General features: G+C 45.1%; 1 protein-coding gene across 1 annotated transcript in view; it reads left to right on the forward strand.

Moving 5' to 3' along the window:
• Positions 1-25,066, forward strand: part of CCDC170 (coiled-coil domain containing 170) — a 466,382-nt gene that overhangs the window by 169,657 nt on the left and 271,659 nt on the right. The window contains exon 4 of the mRNA XM_069606775.1: positions 19,791-19,910. Coding sequence (XP_069462876.1) covers positions 19,791-19,910 — 120 coding nt within the window. The remainder of the gene's footprint in view (positions 1-19,790; positions 19,911-25,066) is intronic.

The raw sequence follows: 25,066 nt of genomic DNA on the forward strand, positions 1-25,066 counted from the left end.
CCTCTTCTGATGAAACATCTGAAGGCGAGTTAGTCCTGCTAATCACATGTGTTATTTCCCGTTTTCTTTGTTCTACATGATCCTGTTTAGAGGCCCTATTCTGTGAGATGGGCACATGTCTCTCCTGCGTCTGTATACACCTCATAGGGGATACTGCCTCTTGTGCTTTATAGTTATTCGGTCTATCTGCTCCCCAAATGCCTTGATTAAGAGCTGTGTCGTACATACTTAGCTTTTTGGTTGACACATCAGTTGTGGAAACATTTCTCGGTGTCAAAGATGGCTGTTTATCACAATTCCTAGTTTTATTTAAGTTTATTAAATTTTGCAGCACGGTAGAAACCAATTCTAACGAGTTTCTTTTATCACATGGGGGATTATCGTTTAACCCAGTCATGCTACTCTCAATGGGCTCCTTCTTAGCGCTACCATACATTTTCAAACCTATCGATGTTTCGTCTTTGTATAGGCCATCTACACTGACCTTATTGTGATCAGGACTGGTAGGTAGAGCCGGGCAAGTAAATGAGACGTTGATGTTTTCTATTGAATTGGCATTAGGTAAGTCAAGCATCATTATAGAGTCACTTACTACTTTCATCTGCATCGAGCGCTCCCAGGGCGACTCTGCAGGCATGGTATCAGCGGCGTGATCGTCTTTTGGGAGAGCACCCGCTTTAGCACTCCCGCCCCCTTCCAGCCTCACCAGGGTGTCGATATCGACACAGCACGAACTGTGCGAAGTGTCCGTCTCTCCGCACCGCCTCCAGATGGCCACGTCATCAGCGAGTGTCGGGCGTGCCTCCCCCTCAGTCAGCGACGCCGCGGCATCTCCCCGCGCGGGCTCCAACGCCGCAGACTCTCCCAAACGGCCATGTCTTACCACACTCGGTAAGTGAGACTCCGTCGCATCTGTATATGTGTGTTCGGGTAGTTCTTCCTCATTTAGTATTTTGTCACGCACTACCAATGCGTTGGTCTCCGTCTCCATTAAAAGGGCGAACTCGGAGACCTCAAGACTGCCAGTGGTAGCGCGAGATACTTCTGAGCTTATAGTAGGAACTGCATAGTTCAACTCTCCATTGTTCGGGGGCTGCGACTCTGCCTCTTGGCATGTATGATTAAACACGCCATCGAAGGCTTCTGTTGTTAGGTCCACATAAGCTGGCGCATCTTGTTCAGTAGACTCTACTAGATCGGTTACAGAGCTACATGAAAAGTATTGACTTTGTTGTTTTTTCCTCGACCGTTTAGCATTTAACTCTTGTGTTTCATCCGTGGATGCGGCCCTTTTTAATTGGGCTCTTGTTCTCGAGATTGTGAGTCTCGCTGTGAGGTTTAACGGATCCATAACTTGTAACGTTGAGTCCCTGTTCACCTGTCGCTGCACGCCAAACAGCAAACAGTAGAAACCACAGCCCTTTGCACACAGGGCTTAGCGCCACAAGGGCGGGAGAGGCGGCCTTAAGTGCCAAGTGGACTGGGTCAGGTGACTCAGCCAGCCAGGTGGTTAAAGGCACAGGCACACGCACCTCTCTTCCTTATCCTCCTTCCTCCACGCCACAGCAAACATTAAAAAATTAAATGTTTCACAGTATGCAAGACTCTAATAAAAAAGCATTAATAATTTTAGTATTTAACATGGCAAGATTATTAATATTGACTCTTCATCATGTCTGCTGCACACTATGCCTATGTTACTACATGTGTACCTTAGTATATTGGAAAAAACTTCATAATACAATGCTATTTGGATTAATGCATTAATTAATGCACTACGTACCTCATGATATTTATTCAAATGATCCTTGACACTTTTTTATTAACATTACAATAAGAATCCATTGTACAGACTTTTCATGAAAGGTAAATGCACATGTGATGTCATTAGTGATGTTATCATTGACATTTGTGATGTCATCTTTGATGTCCTGGGTGTTAGTCTTAGCAGTGCACGGTGGTGGCGCGAGTTATGGTTGCTTAGCTTACCATAACTAGCGAATTTCAGGGGTTTTTCGGTTTTACTTCGAAACAAAACGTCCCTTTAACAAAGTTTTTTACTGAATTTCATAGGTATTTAATAGCGCAACTTAACCATAACGTCACTTTAACAAAGTTTTTTACTGAATATATATATATATATATATATATATATATATATATATATATATATATATATATATATATATATATAATGATATTTATATTCTATTCTATTCTGCTTCAGCTGATCATGGGGAATTCAATAAAATGACAGCCGGGTCTGTATCATGTTGCACGGGCGTGTGGCAATTTTTCACAGTTTATACAAAAAACATAATAGTTATGAAGATGCAATTTAGTCTCCAAATATCTAATTTTGCCCTCCATCAGTTTGCCAACTCTTAAATTCTGGACATGTTCAAAGCAGCCAGCAAACACATTTTAGCTTGCCATTACAATACCCTAAGTCACAAGTGGATGAAGTTTATTTCAATAAAATCACCTGGAATGTACCTTAATAATGACACATAAATTAAAGCGATATGACTTCTGGTTGCTGAGAAAAATGCAGAAGTTATGATAGTCCTTTTAAACTAATGGGAAATCTTCATGTGTATGTACATCTGTGCGCTCCTTCCTCCAGGCCATTTGCCATTCCTGGCCAGCATGTGACCAGAGCTTGCTGGACTGTGTTTTGATTAGCCTCTTTGTTCGAAGCTGGTAGGCTGCAGGTCGCAAATACCTGGGATAGAAGAAGCTACACAAGGATCCCCTACTGCAAATAATGAACTAGGCCGACCCTGCTATGTCACGAAGCCCTGCTGACATCTGGCATTCTGTCCTCTTATGTTAAGTGGACCACCATTTCAATCTGAAAACCTCCTATTTTCTTGTATTTATTTTAGAGTTCAGCTTCTCTTGATTACAGCTCCTCCCACATTCCATTCACGCACTAGCTATGCCATTTTTTCTGTACAAAAATTAGTCTTCAGAGACAGACGGTCTGGGGAAAGTTTGTTTTCCACACACTTCAGGGCAGGCCACACTTTATTGCAGTTGTAAATAACCGGGTTGAAAGAGCCAGGTTTGCAGTGGGGGAAGCCTTTGTGAAGTCTGCCCAACAATAAGCCAAAAGGGTCTGCATCGGGTCTAAATAAAATTTACATGTGACCCATGGAAACAAAGTGGCCTTTTCTTTTCAATTGTTGCTGATAATTTGCATGTGAAGCATAATATACATTACTTCTTGTCAACACACATTAAGTCTTTTCCCTGACATCTTTATGTTAGCAGGGGAACATTTTTCTCATGTCTTGCTTTAAAACTGCAAACACACATGCAAAGCTTTTCAATTCGACGTTCCCTTTTGTAATGACAGATGGGCCTTTCGATTTCCAGTGCGTGGCCTTTTCACAAGGCGCTTCCTTGCATTGCTTGCAGAAACCCCACATTCTGCCTTAATAGGCCCATTTTCAGTGTGATGTTTTTTTTTTTTTAAGCCTGGCAGGTCATTTCTCCAGTAGGCCCTTCAGTTCTGTTGGTTTGGGGCCTTTGATTAAACCCCACAGGGGGCACTTCTTTGTGTGAGGTTTGATGTTGTACTAATAAATTGTCTCATTTTGTGCAGATATTACAAATGTGCCTTATGGCGACTGTCTGCATAGGTCTTCATTCTTCCTTTATTTTCCTTGTCATTCCTTCTGATTTCTTGCTCCGTGTTAACATCTGTCTGTTTCAGAGAGCTATGTGGGAGTGTGGTATGCACCTGGCGACCAAACATTATCTCCGACATGCATTTTCCTGTGTTTCTATGAGGTGTGTTCTGATAGTCTCATAAGAGTTGCTATATTGCTTGTTCTAAAGGATTCCATGTGATGTAAGAATTACTGACGGCCTTCTTGATGTTTGCCATAAAACGCTCTGCTGTCCCATTGACTTGAGGCCACAGTGGCGTTATTCTCCTGTGTTGGAAACTCATGTATTTTGCACATTCTTCAAAGTAGATGGTGGTTTATTATCTGATTTAACTATTTTGTGTATGTCATAGATGGAGAAGATCCTATCCAGTGTGGGGATGACTGACAGTGCTGCAGTGGATTGCAGGATCTGTATTTCAGGATATCGTGAACGCTTATCTTATACAATTAATATGCACATGTCTGAGGGCAAAGATCCAAAGAATTCAATCACTTCTTCTTCCTTTCAGATTTGCTCTGGCAGTTGGGTCATGGGCAATAGCTCAGGGAAAATATATGGTTGTAGGCTTAAACAGATGTGAAATGATTTAAGAACAGTTTCTAGCATTCGATCCAGACGTTTTACCGCAATAGTCATATTGGACACAATGCCTCTATACCAGGCCCACTACTTGCTGTTGAAGGCTTGATGGTATTATGATTCTGTTTATGATTCTGTTCCCTTTAAGTATTAATTGGGACGGTGAGATAGATAACTCATCCTTTATGCATGCAATGGCCTGTATAATGTGTACATCTACAGTTATTTCCCTCCCTGCCCAGATTTCCACTTGTCTCCACCATCCTGATTGAATGCAGGATGCAGCCAACTCTAAAGTAGGGTCCTCCATGGTGTGTCGTGCTAGGTCTTCTAGAGATACTGACATGCGTGCATGATGGACCATATAGTTGGCATATTCATCAACATGGTCATTTGCGGATACTTGTGCCGGTATTGCATGACAAGACAAGATGTCCGTGGGGTTAGCATCCTTGCCTGGCTTGTGAACAATATTGAATCTGTACGCCTATAAACGTCCCCATCGTGCAGTGCAAGGTGGCATCTGTGCCCATGGCTTGTCGTAGATGGTAATGAGCGCCTGGTGGCGGTAACAATGGTACACAGTTTCCTGAATAAAAATAGATTACAGTGCTTCCATGCCCAGACCACTGCAAGGCTTTCTTTCTCTGCATGGGAATAGTTCTGCTCTGTATCCTTAAGGCTTCTGCTGGCGTATGACACGATGCAATGACACAACTGACTGTCCCTTGAACGCTGGGCTGGTTGGAACTAAAACAAATGGGCTGGCATCCACCATGACTTGGATGTGCAAGTTCAGACAAAAATAAAACATACACACTGCAGAAGCTATCTCTCATCTGATTCTGTCGAAAGCATCCTGGCGTGCTGAGTCCCATGTGAACTTATGATCTTTCTTAGAGAGAGTCTGCAATGAGGCGCTTACGGAGGCAAAGTCTGGTAGATATTTCGTACTGTAGCTTGCAGGCCCAAGGAAAGACCTTACTTTGGCTACGCAAGTGTGTCATGGCATTTCAGTGCCTTGATTTTGTCTGGGTTAGGTTGAATGCCCTTCTGAGAAAACATGTTGGCGAGACATTTTAGAGTGGATTTTTGAATGCACATTTGTCTCTGTACAGCATAAGGTTGGCATTTTCCACGGCCTTGCATTCCTGGAGTAGTGTGGCATCATGATTTTCCTGAGATGCTCCGTATACTAGTATATCATCGCTATAGTTTAGGCAATTTGGCATATGGCAGATCATTTTCTGTATTTCTTCCTGAAATACTTCAGCAGCTGACAATATGCCAAAATGGAGCCGTTTATATCGGAACAAACCTAAGTGGGTGGTGAATGTGGTAATGTATCTGATCTCAAGATGATGGTAGCCTTTATTTAGATCAAACCTAGAAATTATTGTGGCTCCATTGAGGAGGTGCATCATGTCTGGGATGCAAGGTGCTTCTTGTTTGCGTGATTCTTGCATCCTGGGTGTGCAGCACATTGATCGGAAATGATTTTCGCGCACACGGGAGAGTACATGGTTGAGTACCGCTTTGCCGTGTGGACTACTGCTACAACGCTCCTGCTGCCTCTCTTCTGCTCCGGTGTCCCAATTTTGTGGACCTTGCTAGGATCTAAAAACAACTTTTAAGCCTGCCCATTGGCCCACCCACTGCCTTGCGTGTATTGCATGAGTCCAGTGAGCCCTCTAAAACTTTGACTTGCGCGCACACACATGGGATAGTATACGGTTGAGTACCGCTTAGCCGTGTGGACGACTGCTACAACTCTCCTGCTCCGGTGTCCGGATTTTGTAGACATTGCTTGGATCTAAAAACAACTTTGAAGGTGACTTTTGTGACCTCTCAGTGGCCACTTTGTTGGACCCTAGTGACCCTTGTGAGTCCCAGTGACTCTTGTTACGAAGCACGTCTTTGATTCTTGCTTTTTTCTTACAGCCTGCCCATTGGCCCACCCACTGCCTTGCGTGTACTGCGTGAGTCTGTGAGCCCTCTATGACTTTGGCTTGCCCGCGTACAGTGCACGCGCACGCGGGAGAGTACACGGTTGAGTACTGCTTTGCCGCTTAGCCGCGCAGCGTGGCAGCTGGCAACAGTCGGTAACTCAACCTTGGTGTCTATTAACTTTTGCTTTGTGAGTATTCCATTGTATCACTGTGTACGAATCGTGTACGAATTTCCAGTTGACGCCCTGTAACTATGGCTTTTGCTGCCTATACACTAAAAACCACCATGCCTGAGCATGCGCTTTGTGCCTTGACAGCGCCCACTAAATTTGTATCTGCCCTGGGCACCCGCATGTTTCAATCTCCCTTAACATTTACGCCTATGCAGGTAGGCACTGCTGGCATTTCTTCATGTCCCCCTCATACTCCGTCTAACTTAATAGCAAAGAAATCCCAAACAGCCGCGTTGGCAACTTCTGACGGGGCTTTAGCTCCCTCAGCTATTTTTCCAAACCCTAATAGAAACAGCGTTGCTATGCCTTTATTACCTTTGTGGGAGTGCGTTGAGCAGCATCCCGTATCTGAAAACAAGCTTTTAGCCTCAGCTAAAGGTATTGGGATGGTGCTTGCCCCCGCGTTCTCACCATCACCAATTTCCTTTCCATCATTGTCAGAAGGGGTTTCAGGCATTTCTATATATGCCAGCCAATGTGAGTCACCCATTTCCTTGGTTGAAGAGGATCCCAATAAGGCTATTAAAGCGGCCACACTGAATTCTACAATGGCGGAGGTGCAATCACTAATAGATTCTTTCATCCAGCCAACACTGACACCACTCAGCCCTTCTATGAAAGAACAACCTGTACAACAATTTGACTTACTTCAGCCAACTTTAATGGGAATTAACGCCACATTATTGAGCCTCCTAACACTATATGGCAATATGAACATCCAAATGTCCGAACAAGCAGCTCAACTAGAGACGTTGGCCAATTGGTCCCAAGTACAACAGATGGCCCTCAATACTAACATGCCTAATTCCTTTGCTAGGCAATTAAGTACGGAGGTTGAACCTGTTTGCCTAGTGGAAGATGAAACCCAGTCCGTAGTGGTAGGTGGCAAAACTCTGCAGATCGAGACCTTTTGCCACATTCCTGCCATATACGGCATCATTCGTACTATTGAGCATTTGCCTGTTATTGTGATCCCACATAATGACTCTTGGATATCTGTCCCGTCTCAATCCCCGACTGCCGTTAGCACTTCCCCTCCAGAGGTGTGCTTGCTATGCTCCTGTAGCAGGGGTGGTGCAAGGGTTGCTTCCCAAAGACATAAGACTACAAAGTCTCTTTTGAAAGGTATGCGATCCCTGATGAAAAAATACAAAAACATGGCCTCTTCGAAACCTACAAAAAGTACTTTAAATGCTTTTTTTTAAAGCTCTGGACAATACTGCCAACTAACGGCCAAAGATTGCTCTGTACAACCGGTACAATCCCAGGTACCGTCATGTTTGCCCATTTCTGTTAACATTCCATCTCATGATATTGCAATCTCTGCCTTGGCTAGCACAGCTCCATTTCCACCACCACATTCTCCTCTTAATGATTTAATTAAATCTATTCAACAGGAGAAGAGTGGTGAAAATGCCTCTGTGTCTACTAATATAGCCAGGAAAACAGTTACATTTGGTATGTCTGCTCGCTTAGCCGATTCACCTGATCAAGTTCAGGAATCGGAATCAGTTGCAAACTTAATTCATGGTAGATCAATACTTGGCTGAACGCTTATCACCTCTTCTTTTCAGCAGACCATTCCACCATTTAACAGTAGGTCCCATGCTTCTGCGTTCACATTCAGTTCCTGGTCCTGTGGCTACATTACAAACAATCGGCTCATCACATCTCACACAAGTTCCAAAAGACTCTTGCAGGACTTATAACAGTATGTTGAGTGCTAGAACAGATTATCCTCAGGGGTTACCTGCAAAGACCCAGCCTCAGAATAACTCAAGATATGCTCATGCTTGGAATTCGCTGTGCCACACACTTATAATGAAGTGCAGAGATGGACCTTTTCCATCCTTTGATTTGAGCAGGCGCAGTGTTCTAAACATGTTTAATAATGTGGAACTGGATGATGTTTCCTCAACTGACATTGAACAAATTGATTTTCTTTCTGAGTCTTCATGTACAGCAGTTAGGCTTTGGATCCCATCTGGCGTGGTTATGAATACCATTTGGCAGTCTAAAATGCGCCTATTTGCAATGGGCTTCTTAATTGCCCAGAATCCAGATCGCTTTGCTCAAGGGCCGCAACAGGACATTTTTAAACCTAATACTTATCCGGGCTCACAGTTAATCTCTCAGCGATGGGCCCCGACACCTGAAGCAACAAATCAGTAACCAGCAAAGCAGGAGGGAGGATCACTCTTAAAAATTTTGAGCTGGAACACATGAGGCCATTTGCAAAAATGTTGCCTGACAAATATCTCATTATGGCATTGCAAGAAACATGGCTGACTGCACCTCCACTATGGGATGGCTTCAATATCTCATTGCTTCTGGCTCTTTCAGGCAAGGGGAGACCATCATCTCGGCTTTTAGTTGCAGTTACCTCATCCTCAGGTTTTGAAATTGCTGCTTGGTCTCCGGAGAGTGCCTACATACAGCTTGTTAACATTACATACCACACTAAAACCATAGCGCTGGTGAATTTATATCGTAACCCAGCAGCAATGGCTGACAAGGCCTTTTATTCTGGCCTAACTAGAATTCTGGAAAGAATACATATCCACGCTCATGTCGCTCACACCATCATTATGGGCGATTTAAACTTAGATTGCTGGGGAAAAAATTGTGCATCAAAAGAGGTGTCCACTTGGACTTCCTACACGAATGAACATAACTTCCATATGGTTAATGGTGCTGTGACAGGAGACATCCCGCCTCAATTCACCTGGCATCGAGGCAAAAGTTCTAGTATCATAGATTATATTTATGTAGATGCAAGTATGCTACAGTCCATTCAAAAGCTGACTATGATTGACACCGAGCAGAGCGATCATAGGCCTTTATCAGTAGATGTGCTCTGGAATATTGCTATCGGGTGTCCACAGGCTTGTCAGCAGGATTTGGTTATTAATACCTCTAGAACCAGACGCTGTCTGAACTGTAGCAAACGTGTTGCTTTCCATACGCTAGTTGACACAGATAACTCTTTCTGTCATCCTTTGCAATGCCCAGAGCTTCTACAGAGATTTGCGAATACTATTACCATTCCGCATAAAAATCGTATACAACATCGCCACACCTTTGATCCTGAGATCCACCATAGACGAGCAGAGTATAGGCATCTAAAGAAAACTCTACTACGTGCCAATTCTGACACATGCTGGCAAGCTATCAAAACAGCAAAGTGCCGTCATAAAAATTGGCTTAAGAGCAAGAAGTCTTTGATTAATCAACAAGAAAGTGAAGCCATGCTCATGGCCATGATGAATAAGAACTCGGCCATCATTAATGCAGCATACAAGCAGACACACAGATTAATGGTGTTTAAACCGAACACTGGGTTCAACATTATACAGATCTATATGCCGATGAGCAATATTCGAAATTGACTGTAAATCCACCTATAAGGCTTTCGTAGAATATTGACTTTACTCCTGAACTTATTGAAGATTTAATTAACTAGGCAAGTTCATCTAGAGCAGCAGGTCCTGACGGCCTGAGTAATGCAGTGCTTAAAGAACATCCAGCTGTATGTTCCCATATCTTGTGCACAATATTCCGAGAAATAATAAGAACGCAAATGGTCTCGACTTCATGGAAGACATCAATAATAATTCCTATATTTAAGAAGGGAGACCGTAGTCTTCCACGTAACTATCGCCCCATTGCGCTATTGGACGCCCCTGGGAAAATATTTACCAAATTGCTTCTCAGCGACTTCAATGCATGGACATTAGAATACCATCTTCAAGATCCCCAACAAACAGGGTTTGGTGCGGGTATGGGCACGACCATAAATTTGTTTTGTTTGCATGCTATCAAAACTCAATGTCAGTCATCTAAACAAGCCCCTTTTCTCGCTTTTGTAGATCTCCATGCTGCGTTCGATTCTGTCTCACCCTCCATTCTGTTGGCTAAGTTGCGTAGAGATCAGTGTCCCCCGACAGTGTTTGGTGTTATTTAGGCATTGCATTCTAACACCTCTGTCCGTATCAGATTGACACTTGAAGGCGCTTTATCAGTACAAATACCAACAGCTCGTGGTTTGAAACAAGGATGTCTTTTAGCTTTGTCAGTCTTTAATTATTTTAGTCATGATGCAAGGCATGCTTTTGCAAAAGTGATTTCAGACTCGTCAAAGCTCAATCAACAGGCAATCCAAACGTTAATGTACGTGGATGATTTAGTCCTGCTATCAAAAACTCAGATAGGCCTACAAAAACTTTTTACAGCCTTTCAGTCGTACATACACCAAAATGAGCTTACCATAAATATTGGGAAAACCCAGATTGTAACTTATTCCCCAAAATGAACAGGGCATTCTTCATATACGTGGTCTATTAACAAGATCGCTTTGACCGTATTACCTCGGTACATATATCTGGGTATCTCATTTAAAGGACATGGAGCCGCTTTGTGCCATATGGAGCGTTTGGAGGTAAAACAAACCACAGTAATCTCCCAGGCAAAAATCTTGATGCACATATATGGCAAATTTTCTGTAAAACCCATATGATCTTTTTGGTCTATGAAGAGCGTACCATGTCTATTATATGGGCTTGAAACTTTAGCAATTAACACCAGTTTTCAGTTTGATAGATGGGAATCTAAATACTGGAAACAATTACTATGCCTACCGCAATGTATCCCACATGCCTGGATTAGATATGAGCTGGGATTGGTTTCTCTCCAGGCACTCTATCATTGGCGCCTTTGTGCCCTATTCAGAAAGTGTCTTCTTTCTACTGATAAAAATGTAATTCTGAAAACACTGTCTACTTATTTGTTCTCAGCTAATAATGAATTTGTGAAACTGTGGACGGGAAAGGTATATCAAATTTTAGTGGATTCAAATGTCTCGATTGATCAACTATTAAATAACCACGAGAAAGCCAAATCCAAACTATATGAACTGGACTGGATCAAAACATGTGAGCCATGTCTGCAATATCGAGAAGGAGAAATCACTAGATTTCACCCCGAAAAAAATGTGTACACTGCCAAAATACCTGATGAAAGCTCCAGCGGCTTTTTATCGTTCGGGAATATTGCGCTTGCGTTTAATTTATGGCCCACAAATGACATCAAAGCCAGGCGCAAGTTACTATTGCCCCACCTTCATTTTTGTCGCTTTTGCAAGCAGGTAGACATACGTGAAAATTTAGTCCACTTTATCACATAATGTACAACATTGCGAGGCTTGAGCCAGACTCATTTTGCCCTGTATTGTAAGTATTTGGGAGGGCTTCCTAGTGATCAAAGTTGGCCAGTGATTCTTTCATCATTACACATGCCTATTCAAATTGCTACTATTAACTTCATAATAAGTTTAAAACTGGAGGATATATGAAGTCACTCAACTTTCAAATCCTCAAATTGGATAGTTAGTTTTCTCCGAATTAATTGAATTAATCTGTGTGATTTTAACTATAGTACAACTGGGTACTCATAATGTCAGTGTTTCTGCCTCAATTATAAGTTTATGTTTAATTTTAGTTTATACTTTTATAATATAGGTTCAATGAATATGCATTCTATTTACTGTTTTTTTACTACAATATATAATTAACTGATATACCTTTTGTAAAAACAATTTTATGTTTCAGATTTTTACTATCAATTTTGAAAGGCTTATTCATTTCAGCTAAATCAAATTTTAAAAAAAAAATATATATATATTTTCGCCTCTACATGCTGAACATTCTTGTCCCATTGCTGGGCAGGTTCCTTCATGTGGACCTATCCTATCCAGATCTGAAGCATTGGCATTCTTCCCACCTGTCTTCCTTTGGGGTGTCGGCTGTGTTATCTTGAGTGTTTCTTCTTTGATGGTGGGGGTTGTCGATAGTTTGAGTTTTTCCATCATGGAGACTTAAATGTCAACAGCCATGGCCATACTGGTTAATAGCTATATTTCTAGGAGTGTGTGAGGCTTTTGCCGTAATTACTTTTTAAAAGACATGGGGCTTCATTACGGGGTTGCCGGTAGGCCGCGGGTACTACCAGCAGCCTACTGGCAACCTCGGCTTACCATTTATACCGCCCGAAATCTCGGTATTACCGGGATATTATGGTCAGCGGTGGAACGGTAAGTTTCCATTCCCATGGAGTCACATAGGACTCCATGGGAATGGGAACACTGAAGCATCGACACCGTTGTTAACGGTGCTTCAGTGATTTATCTGTCGGTAGGGGCCTGAACTGCCGACAGATCAGGCCTGCCGGTAGTTCACAGCCCCTACCGGCAACCACGGAGTAAGCCGGTCCGGTAAAGATGTCGGTAATGTTGCTACCGGCACCTTAACTCCGGACAGGCTCACTTGCAAGGAAGTCCATGGACTCGCATCTAGCTATAATTTGCGATTTGATGGCTTTTTCGCTTGATTACAGGTGGAAATCACAATGTTTCACTTTTGCTTGCAGCCGTGTGACAACATTATCCATTGTTTCTCCTTGAGATTGCATTGTCATGTGAAACACATGGTGTTCGTAGTCCGCATTTCTGTGTATGGCGAAGTGCTCATTGAGGCGTCATTTCAGTTGCTCAGTATGTATTGATAGAATCTTCAGGCATTTCAAATGCTATATCCTGTACTTCAGGACCTGCTGTTAAAGTAAGAATACCTCTGAGTCTCTTGTGTTCTTGAGGTCCCAGACCATCAAGGTAGACATCAAATTCCTGGATCCTCCTGGCCCATCTGGGTCCAAGGTTGTAAGTGTAATTGTAATTGGTTATTTATAGCACGCTTAATACCCAGAGGTTTCTAAGCGCGGACCCGGAGATCGAACCTGTGTTGCCGAGTCCTCTTGCTTCCAAGGCGAGCATATTGTCCCTGAGCTATTCTCCTGGTTGGTGGTGTCAGTCATATCAAATGGTAATGGTGTTTAAATGGGGAATGAGTCCCTTATTTGTTGCATGTGTCCACCTGGAACTGGAGCCTGGTCTTGTTGTGCCTGCTTTTGGATTAACATTTTTCATATACTTCTGTCTCACTGGGTGAGTAGGGCCAGGAGCCGTTATGATTTGAGCAACGTGTGTAAGCTAAGTCTGGTGTGACAGGGCCTTCTTGTCTGTGCTCGCCATTATGTTTCTTTGCCACTTTGAGGTTTTAATTTTTAAAAAATAAATGTTAAGGGGTGCAGGCCTCTATCTATGTGCCCTCCGGTATAGCACGCACTGCGAGCAGCAATAGCACGCCCAACAGGCGTCGGTTTCTGAGCTTAATTTTATGGACCCTCGGATCCTTGACTAGAAGGGAACTGTTCTATGTTTCATGGTGGATGGATGACATCAGTCCTTCTTTGCAGAGGGCATGAATCGGCAGCGCCACTCCGCCTCTCCTGCGCGGCACACACCGTCACCCGACTGTGCTCTCGTGGTGAGCCTTTCAACTGACAAGCTCACCCGAGGCTCCGTCATGTCCATCTGCGGGTGGATTGGACACCCACCACTCATCGCCAATTTACTGTCTCCGTGCAGGGGCCACCAACAATAAAGTAAGTCAACCCAGTATGAAGGTTATCAGTATTGTACTTTTTGTTCCCATGGTCCTCAGCCATGCTTCGTCATGTAATTTCCTGTGGTCTGACCTGCCCATATAAAGAGGAGGGTTGGCTAAGCACAGACACTAAACCTAGTTTCCTGGGTTTGACTGCTGCAGGGGAAACCCTTGCTAATCTGCACTCCATTCTCTGATGCGTGGGGAACCCCTGAAACCACTGGAGGTTCCTTGCCACCCCCCCCCACCCAACTTCCTTTGAATCATGCGGGAGACACCCCTACAACTCATATTCTGCCACCAGGCCCTCCTCCCTTCACCTCTTCTCTCATTCCCCCTTAGTCTCCCCCCTGGTCCCTGCCTCGTCCCGATCTGCTAAACTTAACCCTATCCCCTGCCTCACCCCCTTAACTTCCTAAACCCTAGCACCGGTGCTTGCGGTTCTCATGCGTGATTTCGGGCATGTGCTATTCCCAACAGCCCGCCGTTCAGGGAAGGTGGCCTGTCAAGAATATTTCTCGCTCAAAGTGTGTGGGAGGAACGTTTCTAATGTTTCTCCTTACTTTTAAAATTTTGGGTCAGGTAATTTGTAATTATTTGTGTGTGAAGCGCTTATACACAATTGAAGTGCTTCAAAGCTCTTCAATGTGTGAAGGGAACAAGGGATTACAGTCGTCATTCGTAGGCCTTGAAGATTCCGAATGATCAAACAACAAGCCGGAGTCCTATCTACTAGTGTAAGTGCGTGACAAAGAATGAGCAGACGGGGGGGGGGGGAGGGAGGGAAAGGACCGTACAGTACAATTAACTACAGTACTAGGCCTGGCTAGGAAGGGGAGACAGAGGGAGGACCGGACAGACAGACTTGCTAGGCTTAGTACATTCAAGGTCGTGCAAGTGCGCAGAGATAGGAAGTGCGAGGGAGGGGCAGGAGGACAAGTGTGCCCAGTCCAGCAGTGGCCAGGGTTAAGTGCAGAGTGGTTGCCCCTCTCATGGGGCATAATGCAGCAGTGCCGAGCAAAGTGAAGAGGCCCGGAGGCAAGTGCTGGACTGGCAGAGGAGCCTGGGACCTGTAGGGCTCTGGAGGTGCACCAGGCGACCAGACAGCCAGCGGAGCAGGTTGGGGAGGAGAAAGGAGGGAAAGAAGTGAGGAGAGAGGAGGTTAGCAGGGTAGAGGGAGCGAGAAAGAGGAGGAGGAAAGGGCCTTGAGGAGTTTCCGGAACTTAAGGAGGTCTGGTTCAAGACAGAGAGAGGCATGGAGGCTCCTGCAGAGCCTAAGGATCTACCCCAAATCTCTGTTTGGAAAAACGGCTCACCCGCAGAGAGTTGGAGGAGGCTGAGCGGAGGGCTCTAGAAGGAGAGTATTTGGGAAGAGAGCGTTGTAGATAGTAGGGTGCCCCGGCCCCAGAAAGCCTTGTGGTCTATGCAGAGGGACTTGAACTTGATCCTTCCAGCCACGGGGAGCCAATGGAGTGATTTCAGCACTGGAGAGATGCAGTCCCTGGGCTTGAGGCCAAGGACAAGTCTTGCGGTTCTGTTATGGGTAAGTTGGAGAGGTTGGATAGAAGAAGTAGAAGAAGTAGGAAGATTGAGAAAGAGACGTTGCAGTAGTCCAGTCTGGAGAGGACTAGGGCTCTGGAGACAATGAGCCTCTTAGGGAAGGTGAGAAAAGGTAGAATACCTCTGAGGAGGTGCAGATAGTAGTAAGATTTTTTGGACATGTCTGAGATGTGAGAAGAGAAGGAGAGAGTAGAGTCGAAGATGACCCCCAGATTTTTTGCCTCACCGGTGGATGGGGGCGCAGGACCTAGGGAGGGTGGCCAGAGTGAGAGTGACAGTGACAGTGAGAAGGTGGGAGCGTGTGTCCCAATGAGGACGATTTCTATCTTGCTGGCATTAAGGTAGAGATCATTAGCAGCACACCAGGACTGAATTGTGGAAAGACAGTCTGGAATGAGCGAGGAGGAAGAAGAGGCAGTGGGTAGTCTGAAAGAGAGCTGAGTGCCATCCACAGAACACTGTAAATTGGAGGTGAAGACAGAGATCATGTGGGCCAAAGGGGCCATGTAGATGCTGAAAATCCAGGGGGATAGATTAGATCCTTGGAGGGGATACCACAAGTAGAGAGAGTGATAGCAGAGAGAAAGGACCTAAGTTCCACCTGGGAAGGACGGTCAGAGGGAAAGGACGCAAGCCACGCCAGGGCCTGATCTGTAATGCCCAGGGTATCGCAGAGACGGGAGATCAGGATGTTGTGGTTTACTGTATCAAAAGCAGAGGAGAGGTCAAGGAGAATGAGGACAGAGGGAGAGTTAGTTAAGGTTTGCGAGCAGGTCTTCACAGGTGTTCAGAAGAGCAGTTTCCCTGCCTCTGGATGCTCTAAAGCCAGACTGTTGGTCATGGAGACAACCAACAGATTCAGTGTGGAGGGTTAGCTGAGAGATAGCCAACTTCTCAAGGAGTTTGCCCAGGAATGGAGTTATGGAGATCGGGTGATAGTTTGCCGAAATAGAAGGGTCAGCAGAGGGTTTATTGATCAGAGGGTGCAAAAGAGAATGCTTGAGAGAAGTGGGGAAAAGTCCAGTGGCGAAGGAGAGGTTGCAGAGTTCTGCCAAGGCTGGAGCTAGAGAGTCAATGTTGCCCTTGATGGTTTTGGAGGGGCAAAGGTCCACCTGTTTGGAATAGGCTTTCATAGACCAGAGTTGTCTAGAAACTTCATTAGGTGTGACAGGGGAGAGGGAGGAGAGAAGAGGGAGCATGATTGGGTGGCTGAAGGGGGCCCGGGAGATGATGGTGCATGAGAGGGTGTGGAGGAGAGAGAGGAAATGATATCCTGTGTTTTGGCAGTGAAGTGTGCTGCCGCGGCCCCACAGAGGGCCTGGGTGGGTGCAATAGAGGATGAGGCTGCAGTAGATTTAGCCAGCTCCTTGCAGACTTTGAAAAGTGTGGCTGTGTTGTTGGATGCCACAGATATGCGGGCTTGAATATAGGCTCTTTTCTTGACCCGGATGCAGAGTCTATATTGCCTTTGCAGAAGACGGCCGGCTAGTTTATCAGAGGGTGCACCTAAAGATCCCCATTTCCATTCTGCTGCCCTGCACTTGCTTTTAAGGTGAGCCAGTTCAGAGTCGTACCAAGAGTTGCACTTTTTGGGACGCTTCAGTCGGACCCTCATGACAGGGGCAAGGATGTTGAGAGTATTCGAGATGCAAAGGTGAAAGTTAGGGAGGGTTGGATCAGGGTGTGAGTCAGCTGCAGGGGTAGGAGGAGGGGAGTAGATGGAGGCAAAGACAGCCACTGACACTTTTTTCATGGGTTGGAAGACCTTGTAGGTGGGAGGCAGTGCAGTGTGTGCCGGTGTCAAAGGAGTAGAACACTTCAAGTAAGAGGAGAGAAGAGAGTGATCAGTCCATGAGAGTCAAGTGGTGAGAGGAATAGAGTGTGCGATGTCTGTGGAGATGAGAGCATCCAAGGTGTGGCCAGCCGTATGCGTTGGACCAGAGGGAGGGGGGTGTGAGGAAGGGGGAGAGAGGGGGAAGAGAAGGGGAAGAGAGGGGGAAGAGAGATCTCGATCTCCCCACTCTGGAAAGGTCAGCTCAACTACCCCTCCTGGCCTGTTAAGCCTGGGTTCAGAGAGGATCTTTCAGCCTTCAGGGAGAAGTGTGTCACAACTCGTGATAGGGCTGTCCTTAAACCAGGTCTCAGTTAGAGCAAGTACATCAAGGTCCAGGTGTTTAAGGAGGTGGCAGTTTGAGTGTGACTGAAGAGCGAGAATTAAGTGTGGCAATGTTGCGCAGATTGCTATTTTTGAAGGACTTACGGGGGGGGGTGCAGGCGACAGAGGTCCCACTCGTAAGCGGCATGGGTGCCAAAGCGATAGAGGCAAGAGAAAGCAGATGGCCTGAAGAGAGTGAAGGCAAGGTAGCCTGGACAGTAATAGATGGTAGAAGGGCCTCAGGGGGCAAGGGAGCCCCAGATGCTCCGACAATGGGTGGCCAGGGCACTAGTGTGGGAGAGGCTGACAAGGATGTTGGTGCCGAGTGTGTGGGAAAGGAAGCCATGATAGAAGAAGACGTGAAAGGAGCCATAGTTAGAGCAGCAGTGTGACCAGGTGCAGGCAAGGAGGCCAAGGAGTGCAGTCAAGGGAGCCCGTAAGGCTGTAGGTGCAGTTGGCAAGTCAAACTCTGCTTGTGGTCAAAGAAAATTGACGCCTGCCTCAAATGGTCGAAAACATTTGGTCGACAGGACAACAGCAAGCAGAGAGACAAGTGTAGACCGGGTGACAGCATCTCGGGAAGGGGAGCAAGAGATAAGCCCATCAGAAGGAGACGGAAACATGGAGGTGAGGAGAGCGAACCAGCTCCTTAATAGCCAAAGCAGGAATATTGTGATGGTGGGATGATGAATGAGACAGGGTCAGGAAGACTACTGTGAGATCAGAGAGATGAAGAGTGAGGAAGCCAAGGCAAACCCTAGTGACGCCTCTCCAAAGTTTCTTGCTTGCGAAGACCACTGTCCCATCTGCTCACAAGACTTTCTATCTGAATGATTTGTGGTATATGGTACCTGGAAAGCTGCATCTAGTTCAGACCAAGAAGAATGGTTCGTCGCCACTCTGAAGCCGGCAATGGCAGAAAGGGGTGAGGTAACCCTTTTTGAAGGTCTCAGAACTCATCCACATGGAAGAGTCACTGGAAAAGAAGAGGGTCTCTGAGGCTAACGGGACACAATCTCCCTAGCGAAAGCCATCTTGGCTGTTGTTTAGTTTGGGAAGATGTTTTCATTTGAGCTTCTTAGGCTTCCGACACATCTCCTAATTAAAGATAGTGTGTGTGGTCCTTCTTGGTCCCAAATGGGTCCCTGTCACATTTGTAAATGTAATATTGCACTGTGGTGTAGTCATTGTCTTGCCTACATATTTCACAAAGTCATTTGGTTTCATTTTTTGGCATAGCCTTAATTATAATTCTGATGCAGGTAGCATTCTACAGATGTGGGAAAGTGATGCACCACCAACCAAAAGCACAACTTGATTTGTATTGACCTAAGAATGATTGGCTTCTGGGATGCTACAGTCCATCACCAAAACAAGAGATGATGGCTGGAAGGTTTAGAATTAATCTTGACCTCTGCCATCACTCTGGGCAACCCTTCAGACCATCGTTCTTCACCTGCCTATTACAGAAACGGGAAAGACCATATGCAAATCAGGTTTGGTTCCACCCCAAAAGGGGCAGTCCAGCCTGAATTGCTAGGTCACATCCCTTCTGCACGAGACCACAAGCATCCACAGACATGTTTCAGCCTAATTGGTTCAGTTCTTAACTGATTGTACTGCAGTGATCATTCAGATTGTTATTGTGTGTTAGTATGATAGCTGATGGTATGATATCCTGTTTAAATATCATTGCATGTGGAGCAAATCAGTGACGGCAGGCCATAATATTGCACAAGTTTAGTCATATGGTGAAGATCTACATAGTACGTGCCTGGTACACCACTGCACAATTCAGAAGATATGCGATTAATGGCATAAAGGAGGCATGCACCCCGTATGCCACCAGAAAATGGAGAATAGTGTGATGCAGTTTATGAGGTGCACATATTTCCATGATGCTAATGAGATTCTGGAATTGTCTCACATTCATATTCAAATCAATTGTTTTAAATATGGTTGCTAATATATGAATATAAGATCTGGCATAGGGAAAGGTTTATTAATGCAACATATCTATCTGAGCCATTTGTGCTACCTGATTTGTCAGATATTTGGCTCTGTATGGCTTCGAGTGAATCAACAACAAATGCATGTGACCTTTAATTTCTAATTGAATGCTTCTCCTTCCTAGGATCACCTTTTAGATATTCCTGTCACACGAGAACAGATGAATCACTATCGACTTTTAGCAGAAAACTCTCGCAGTGAGCTTGCCGCACTGCTTGTGAAGTATGAATCTTCCCAATCTGAGGTATGTACTCTATGAAAAGAATCTAATGTGTGTATGTATTTTCACATTTAAAACACATATTTCTTTTTGTGCCTGCCCTTGCTTTCAATCACTCATTGTTGCACCATGATCCCTTATCTCTGGGTCTCCAACCTTTGTCTCTCCCAATGTTTTTGACTACAGCTCCCATCAGTGCAAGCCAATGTAGTCCATTATAAGGGATCATAGTCGTTCTAGTCCAACACATCTGGAAAACTGCAGGTTGCATACCCCTTCCTTATATTATTCCTCCTATTTAAATCTATGCATGTATTACCCCACTACTTTCATTTCGATCAGCTGCTAGTCTCAGTTTTACACCCTTTGCTCTGGAATTCTGCTCAATTTCTCAGCCCATAACCCTACCGTCTGCATCCTCTCGCTTCCATTCCTACTCCTTCCTCTCCCTCACCACTGGAACTCCCTATCCCCTGAAATCAAAACCACCACCAATATGCAGGCATTCAAGTTAGCCCTCAAACTATATCGCGTACACCTTGTAGGGTCCCTCTTTCATTGCCACCACATTCTACCTCCTCCTGAGCCGCCTCTTCTTTTCATTTTATGAATGCTGACCTCTCCCTCTAGATTCTCATTTATGTCCCCAATCAGGATTTTTGTGTGCCCTTCACATGGCTTGCCATTTTTCTAGCATCTCCTGGTTTATCGTATGTTGATCAAAAAATTCAATTGGAAGGTACATGCTTGCGGTAATAGCCTGGTTACTGCATTGATCTCTGTAAGTAATTCATGTTGAAGTACCATGTCATCCATAATTATAAATGCAAATTGGTTTCAGTAAATAAAGATTGTTATCTTGCTAAACTTAGTAATTGCCTATACCAATCGTAGTACAACCGCTTGAGGAAAATGTGGCAACAGCTATACTGATATTTTACAGAGAAACCCGTTGAGAAAATGGCTTTATTCAAATTTTTGGACAACAAATTCCAGTTCCCTATTGTTTATGTGGGCACAAATCAGATTAAGGAACAAAGGGGAAACAAAAGCCCATAAATGTAATGATTCAAAATGGAGGGTTGTTCAGGTGGACATAGGCGTCTTTGGATCTATTTGAATCTTTGAATCTCTCACCACGTGAGAATGGCCTAATGCCTGCAATCCTTTACTTTTGTGGCACAAAGCAAACCCTTTTAGGTAAATATCCGGGAGGACAGTTCCTTAGTAAACTGATCTTGAGACTTAATAAGGTGATTGTATTGCTCTCTGAGTCTGTTGTGCCTTAATCTTTTAAAACAAACTCAAGGCCATATCAACTGCTAAATCATTTAAGTATTATTCTTGAATGTTTGTGGCTTTTAAATATCCATTTAAAGAGACTTGTTTTCCGGGTTCTAGCAGTACTCGAGTAGAGCACTCGCTTTGACTTCTGTGCAGAGCCTGCTGACGCAGGTTCGAATCCCAGGAGGGCCAAACTCAGCCTTTCATCCTTCTGAGGTCGATAAATGAGCACCACACACTGTGGGTAATAATAAGCAGTGCTCAGATACCTGAGGATTTGTAGCGCTATATAAATGCTAAATTATTATTGTTAATATTGACCGAGCTTTGCACATGGAAAATTTGTTTGAGATGTGGTGCTAACTGTGACTGGGTCAGGGGTCAGATCATGTCAAAGTGTGCAAAGACCCCATAGGTAGTGTGGGGGAGCTGAGGGAGACCACTGTCCCCGGCTCTGGGGTTGGTATGGAGCTGTGCATATATATGAATAACTCTTTCCAAGACCTGATGCCCATCACCCTCTATCCCGGCCAGGTCTCTTGCTCTTATCTTTCAGGTAGTTCCCAAGAGTCTTTAATTACCAGCATGTAACAAACTCCTGAGACCACTGGATGGCTCATAGCTGCCAGGAGGCAGCATATCAAAGAAAACTGCATGTACCACCATGCACCTGGGTCCAAAGACAATACCCCCCACCTCCACCCTCGAACAGAAGGAAGGGACTCATTACCCTTGTAGGCTTCCCGATTCAGGAGTAAAACGGTAGAACAAACATCTGTTGCAGACTGCTCAGGCATGCAACAGGGCAGCAGCGGCAGCAAGGTTTGAACCAGCAGAGATCCACACAACCCTATATGAGACAAGGGACCCTCTCCAAAAACGTTGTGGAGATTAACATACTTAATACAGGAGAGAGCCAGAGGACAAACAACCACTGTGACCGCATGGCTCGATGGAAGGAAATGAAGGCTGAAAAGGAGGTGGGGGTAAGAGCCTTTATGAAGACTTCCTGAGGAGATCTCGGCCCATAATGGGAGGAAATGGAAGGAGCTGGGGTATGTGAGACAGAGATCGGCCCAGGGAAGTGGCTGACTCAGGGTGCAAATGTGAGCAGAGAGAACCTTCTAAGCAGGAAGCCATAAAAAGCCAGAGTCTGCAGTGATAGGTGATTGGGTGAAGTTGGAGGATGACAAAGGGACCCGAGAGTAGAGTGCAGCAGGTGGAGGACTTGGAGGAGATGTTTGGAGAGAGAGAAGGTAAGATGTTGGAATTGAGAGGGGTACCAAATTGGCAGTTTGTGTGTGGGTGATTAAAGGTGTTTTTAGAGGGAGAGCAGGGCGATGTTTGAGAGTAGAAAAGAGAGAAAGAAGAGGGAAAGAAAGAGCGAGAGGCATGAAGGTGGAGAAGAGGGGCAGCCAGAGTGTGGTAGGAGAGAGAGAAGGGGAGCTGGAGAGTAGAGACCGGAGGGGGGGGAGAGAGAGAGAAGACAGGAGAGAAATCACGAGAGACAGCGACTGTAGAAGGGATAGAGGAAGAGGAGACCAGGAGATGGAATGTGGTGAGAGAGAGGAGATGGGTGAGAGTGAAGAAAAGGTTGAGAAACGGTCATCTGGAGAAAGGGCGCCAGGGCAAACAAGCTGCCCAGATAGATCACTTGAAAAGTCTCTGAGTGAGTTAGATGGATATGGCAAAGGCCATTAAGCCCCCCTTTAATAGGGATAGAATAGGAAATAGAATAGGAAGTAGGTGTCATGATGTGTCCTGTACTCACAAGGTGGAGACTGTGGCCATCTGTCACAGCAACAGACGCATCAGAAGACGTGCTGCCTGCGTTGTGCATGAATGCTGTAATCAATGGAGAAGTGCTGAGAGATATGCGATTCCTATGTCTGACAAGGCAGGTTGCAATTTCTGGTTGATTGGAAGGGCTACGGCAACGCCAATAGATTTTGGGAACTGACCTCTCATGTGAATGCCCCCATCTTGGTGCAATGTTTTTTCTGTTCCCATCCTTGGAAAGCCTGGAGTCCCTGGTCATGGAAGGGGGCATGCTGTCATGTTGCATCCCCTACTCACAAGGTGGAGACTGTGTACATCCTTACCTTTGCACCAAACCGAACACATCAGAAGACGTGCTGCTCATGTTGTGCATGAATGCTGTAATCAATGGAGACATGCCGCTTTGAAGATGGCGGCTGTCTTGTTCACCACTGACCTTGCCAAGATGGCGAATTTACAGTTCTAGGTTGCATCGGATGCATAGCACTGGAATACTTATTAGCTGGGCTGCTGCCAGTCTTGTTGCATCAGAAAACGTGTGGTGAGTGTCACAAATGCTAGTTTCCCATTTCTTGTGTTATTCTCATCTGAAGTTCTTGTGGTTCTGCCTTCCGCTACTGAACCGTGCCATGTCTTTACTTGCTGTTACTCTGCCCCATTCCTGGATTCCTTCTGCTGCTTCCTGCTTGAGTCTCGTCTTGCTTGGCTTCCTGCATTCACTGCCCTGGTGTTGCTGGACATACCAGCCGTCTCCTGGACTATGGGGCAACTGAGAGAGTCGCTTTGTCTTATTCAAGGTTTTTCACTTTGGGTTTTTTCACTCTTTTGGCTTCACTCCCAAGTTCTCCTGCCCTTAGGTGTGTATATAGTCTGGGGGCACAGTGGAGTCAGGTGAGGGGAGACCAATTTTCTCCAAGGCACGCTGGGATCAATCCCAGGTAAGACCTGCACTGATATTATGGGGCCACGTGGCCATAGAGAGAATATGTACTGTTAGCAGAGCTGTTTGAGTAGGCAGAATAAGATATGGAGGTGAAGGTCCCCCTCAAAGGACGAGGGAAAGAGTACAGGCATCAACCCTTTCCTGCAAACCCCAAGTGCCTTTTTTCGTAAGACTATGCCACATAATGCCTTGTTGTCATAGTGACTGTTCTGAAAGGAGATCTGAAGAGATATAACATGCGTGCTTGAAGTGAGGCCACTTCTGATTTGTCCACTGAACTGTTGCATGAGGCTGAGGGAGGATAGACATGATTAATAGAGAACATGACAGCAATCCAAAAAGAAGGGCCAGTGAAAGGATTTATGATGCCCATAGCAGAAAAGCGCATTTTTCCATCCACTGCCTACCTTATAAAGAGGCCCGATTGTATATTTTTAGAAACAAAATGGCATGCTAAACAGCCACCTAGAACTACATTATTCTCTTCCCGGCTTCACCAAACTGGCCGATTAACATATTTGCACTTGAGTTTGAAAATTACTTTGATGTGACTAAAACCACAAAAATCAAATCAACTTTCAAACCAGATTGAACCCATTCAGTTTTAGTATGGGTAAATTCACAAGCACCGTAAAACCAAATCAGTCCAGTCGCTGTGTGCTAGATTCAAGAGCAGCAGAAAAAACAAATCAGTACAGTTCTTTTGTCTCTAAATTTCATAGTAGCAGAAACCAAATCAGTACAATTCTTGTGTGGCTAAGTTCTAAAGCAGCAAAATACCTAATCAGTATAGTTCATATGTGGCCAAGTTCACAAGCAGCATAGACCAAACCAGCTCAGCCTTAGTGTGGCTAAAGCTAAAAGCAGCAAAACTGCAAATCGGTCCAGTTTTTGTGTGGCTGAATTTAAAAGTAGCAGAAAACCAAATCAGTAGAGTTCTTGAGTGGCTAAATTTTAAGGCAGTGTAGACCAAACCAGCGCATCCTTAGTGTGGCTAATCTCCAAAGCAGCGGAAAACTAAAGCGGTTTGAGTTGTATATTGATATCCGTTATCTTCTTACTGTAGTCTTCTGGGCTTGGGAAGGAGCTGCAGGGCAGAGCACCAGGCGAACAATAGTCACCCTTTTCCACTGCCCTTTGCTGGCTGCCTGTGCAAGGCTGCCCTGGGAGGGTC

The sequence above is a fragment of the Ambystoma mexicanum genome, chromosome 4p (assembly GCF_040938575.1).
Source record: "Ambystoma mexicanum isolate Mex_15411 chromosome 4p, UKY_AmexF1_1, whole genome shotgun sequence".
Lineage (NCBI taxonomy): Eukaryota > Metazoa > Chordata > Amphibia > Caudata > Ambystomatidae > Ambystoma > Ambystoma mexicanum.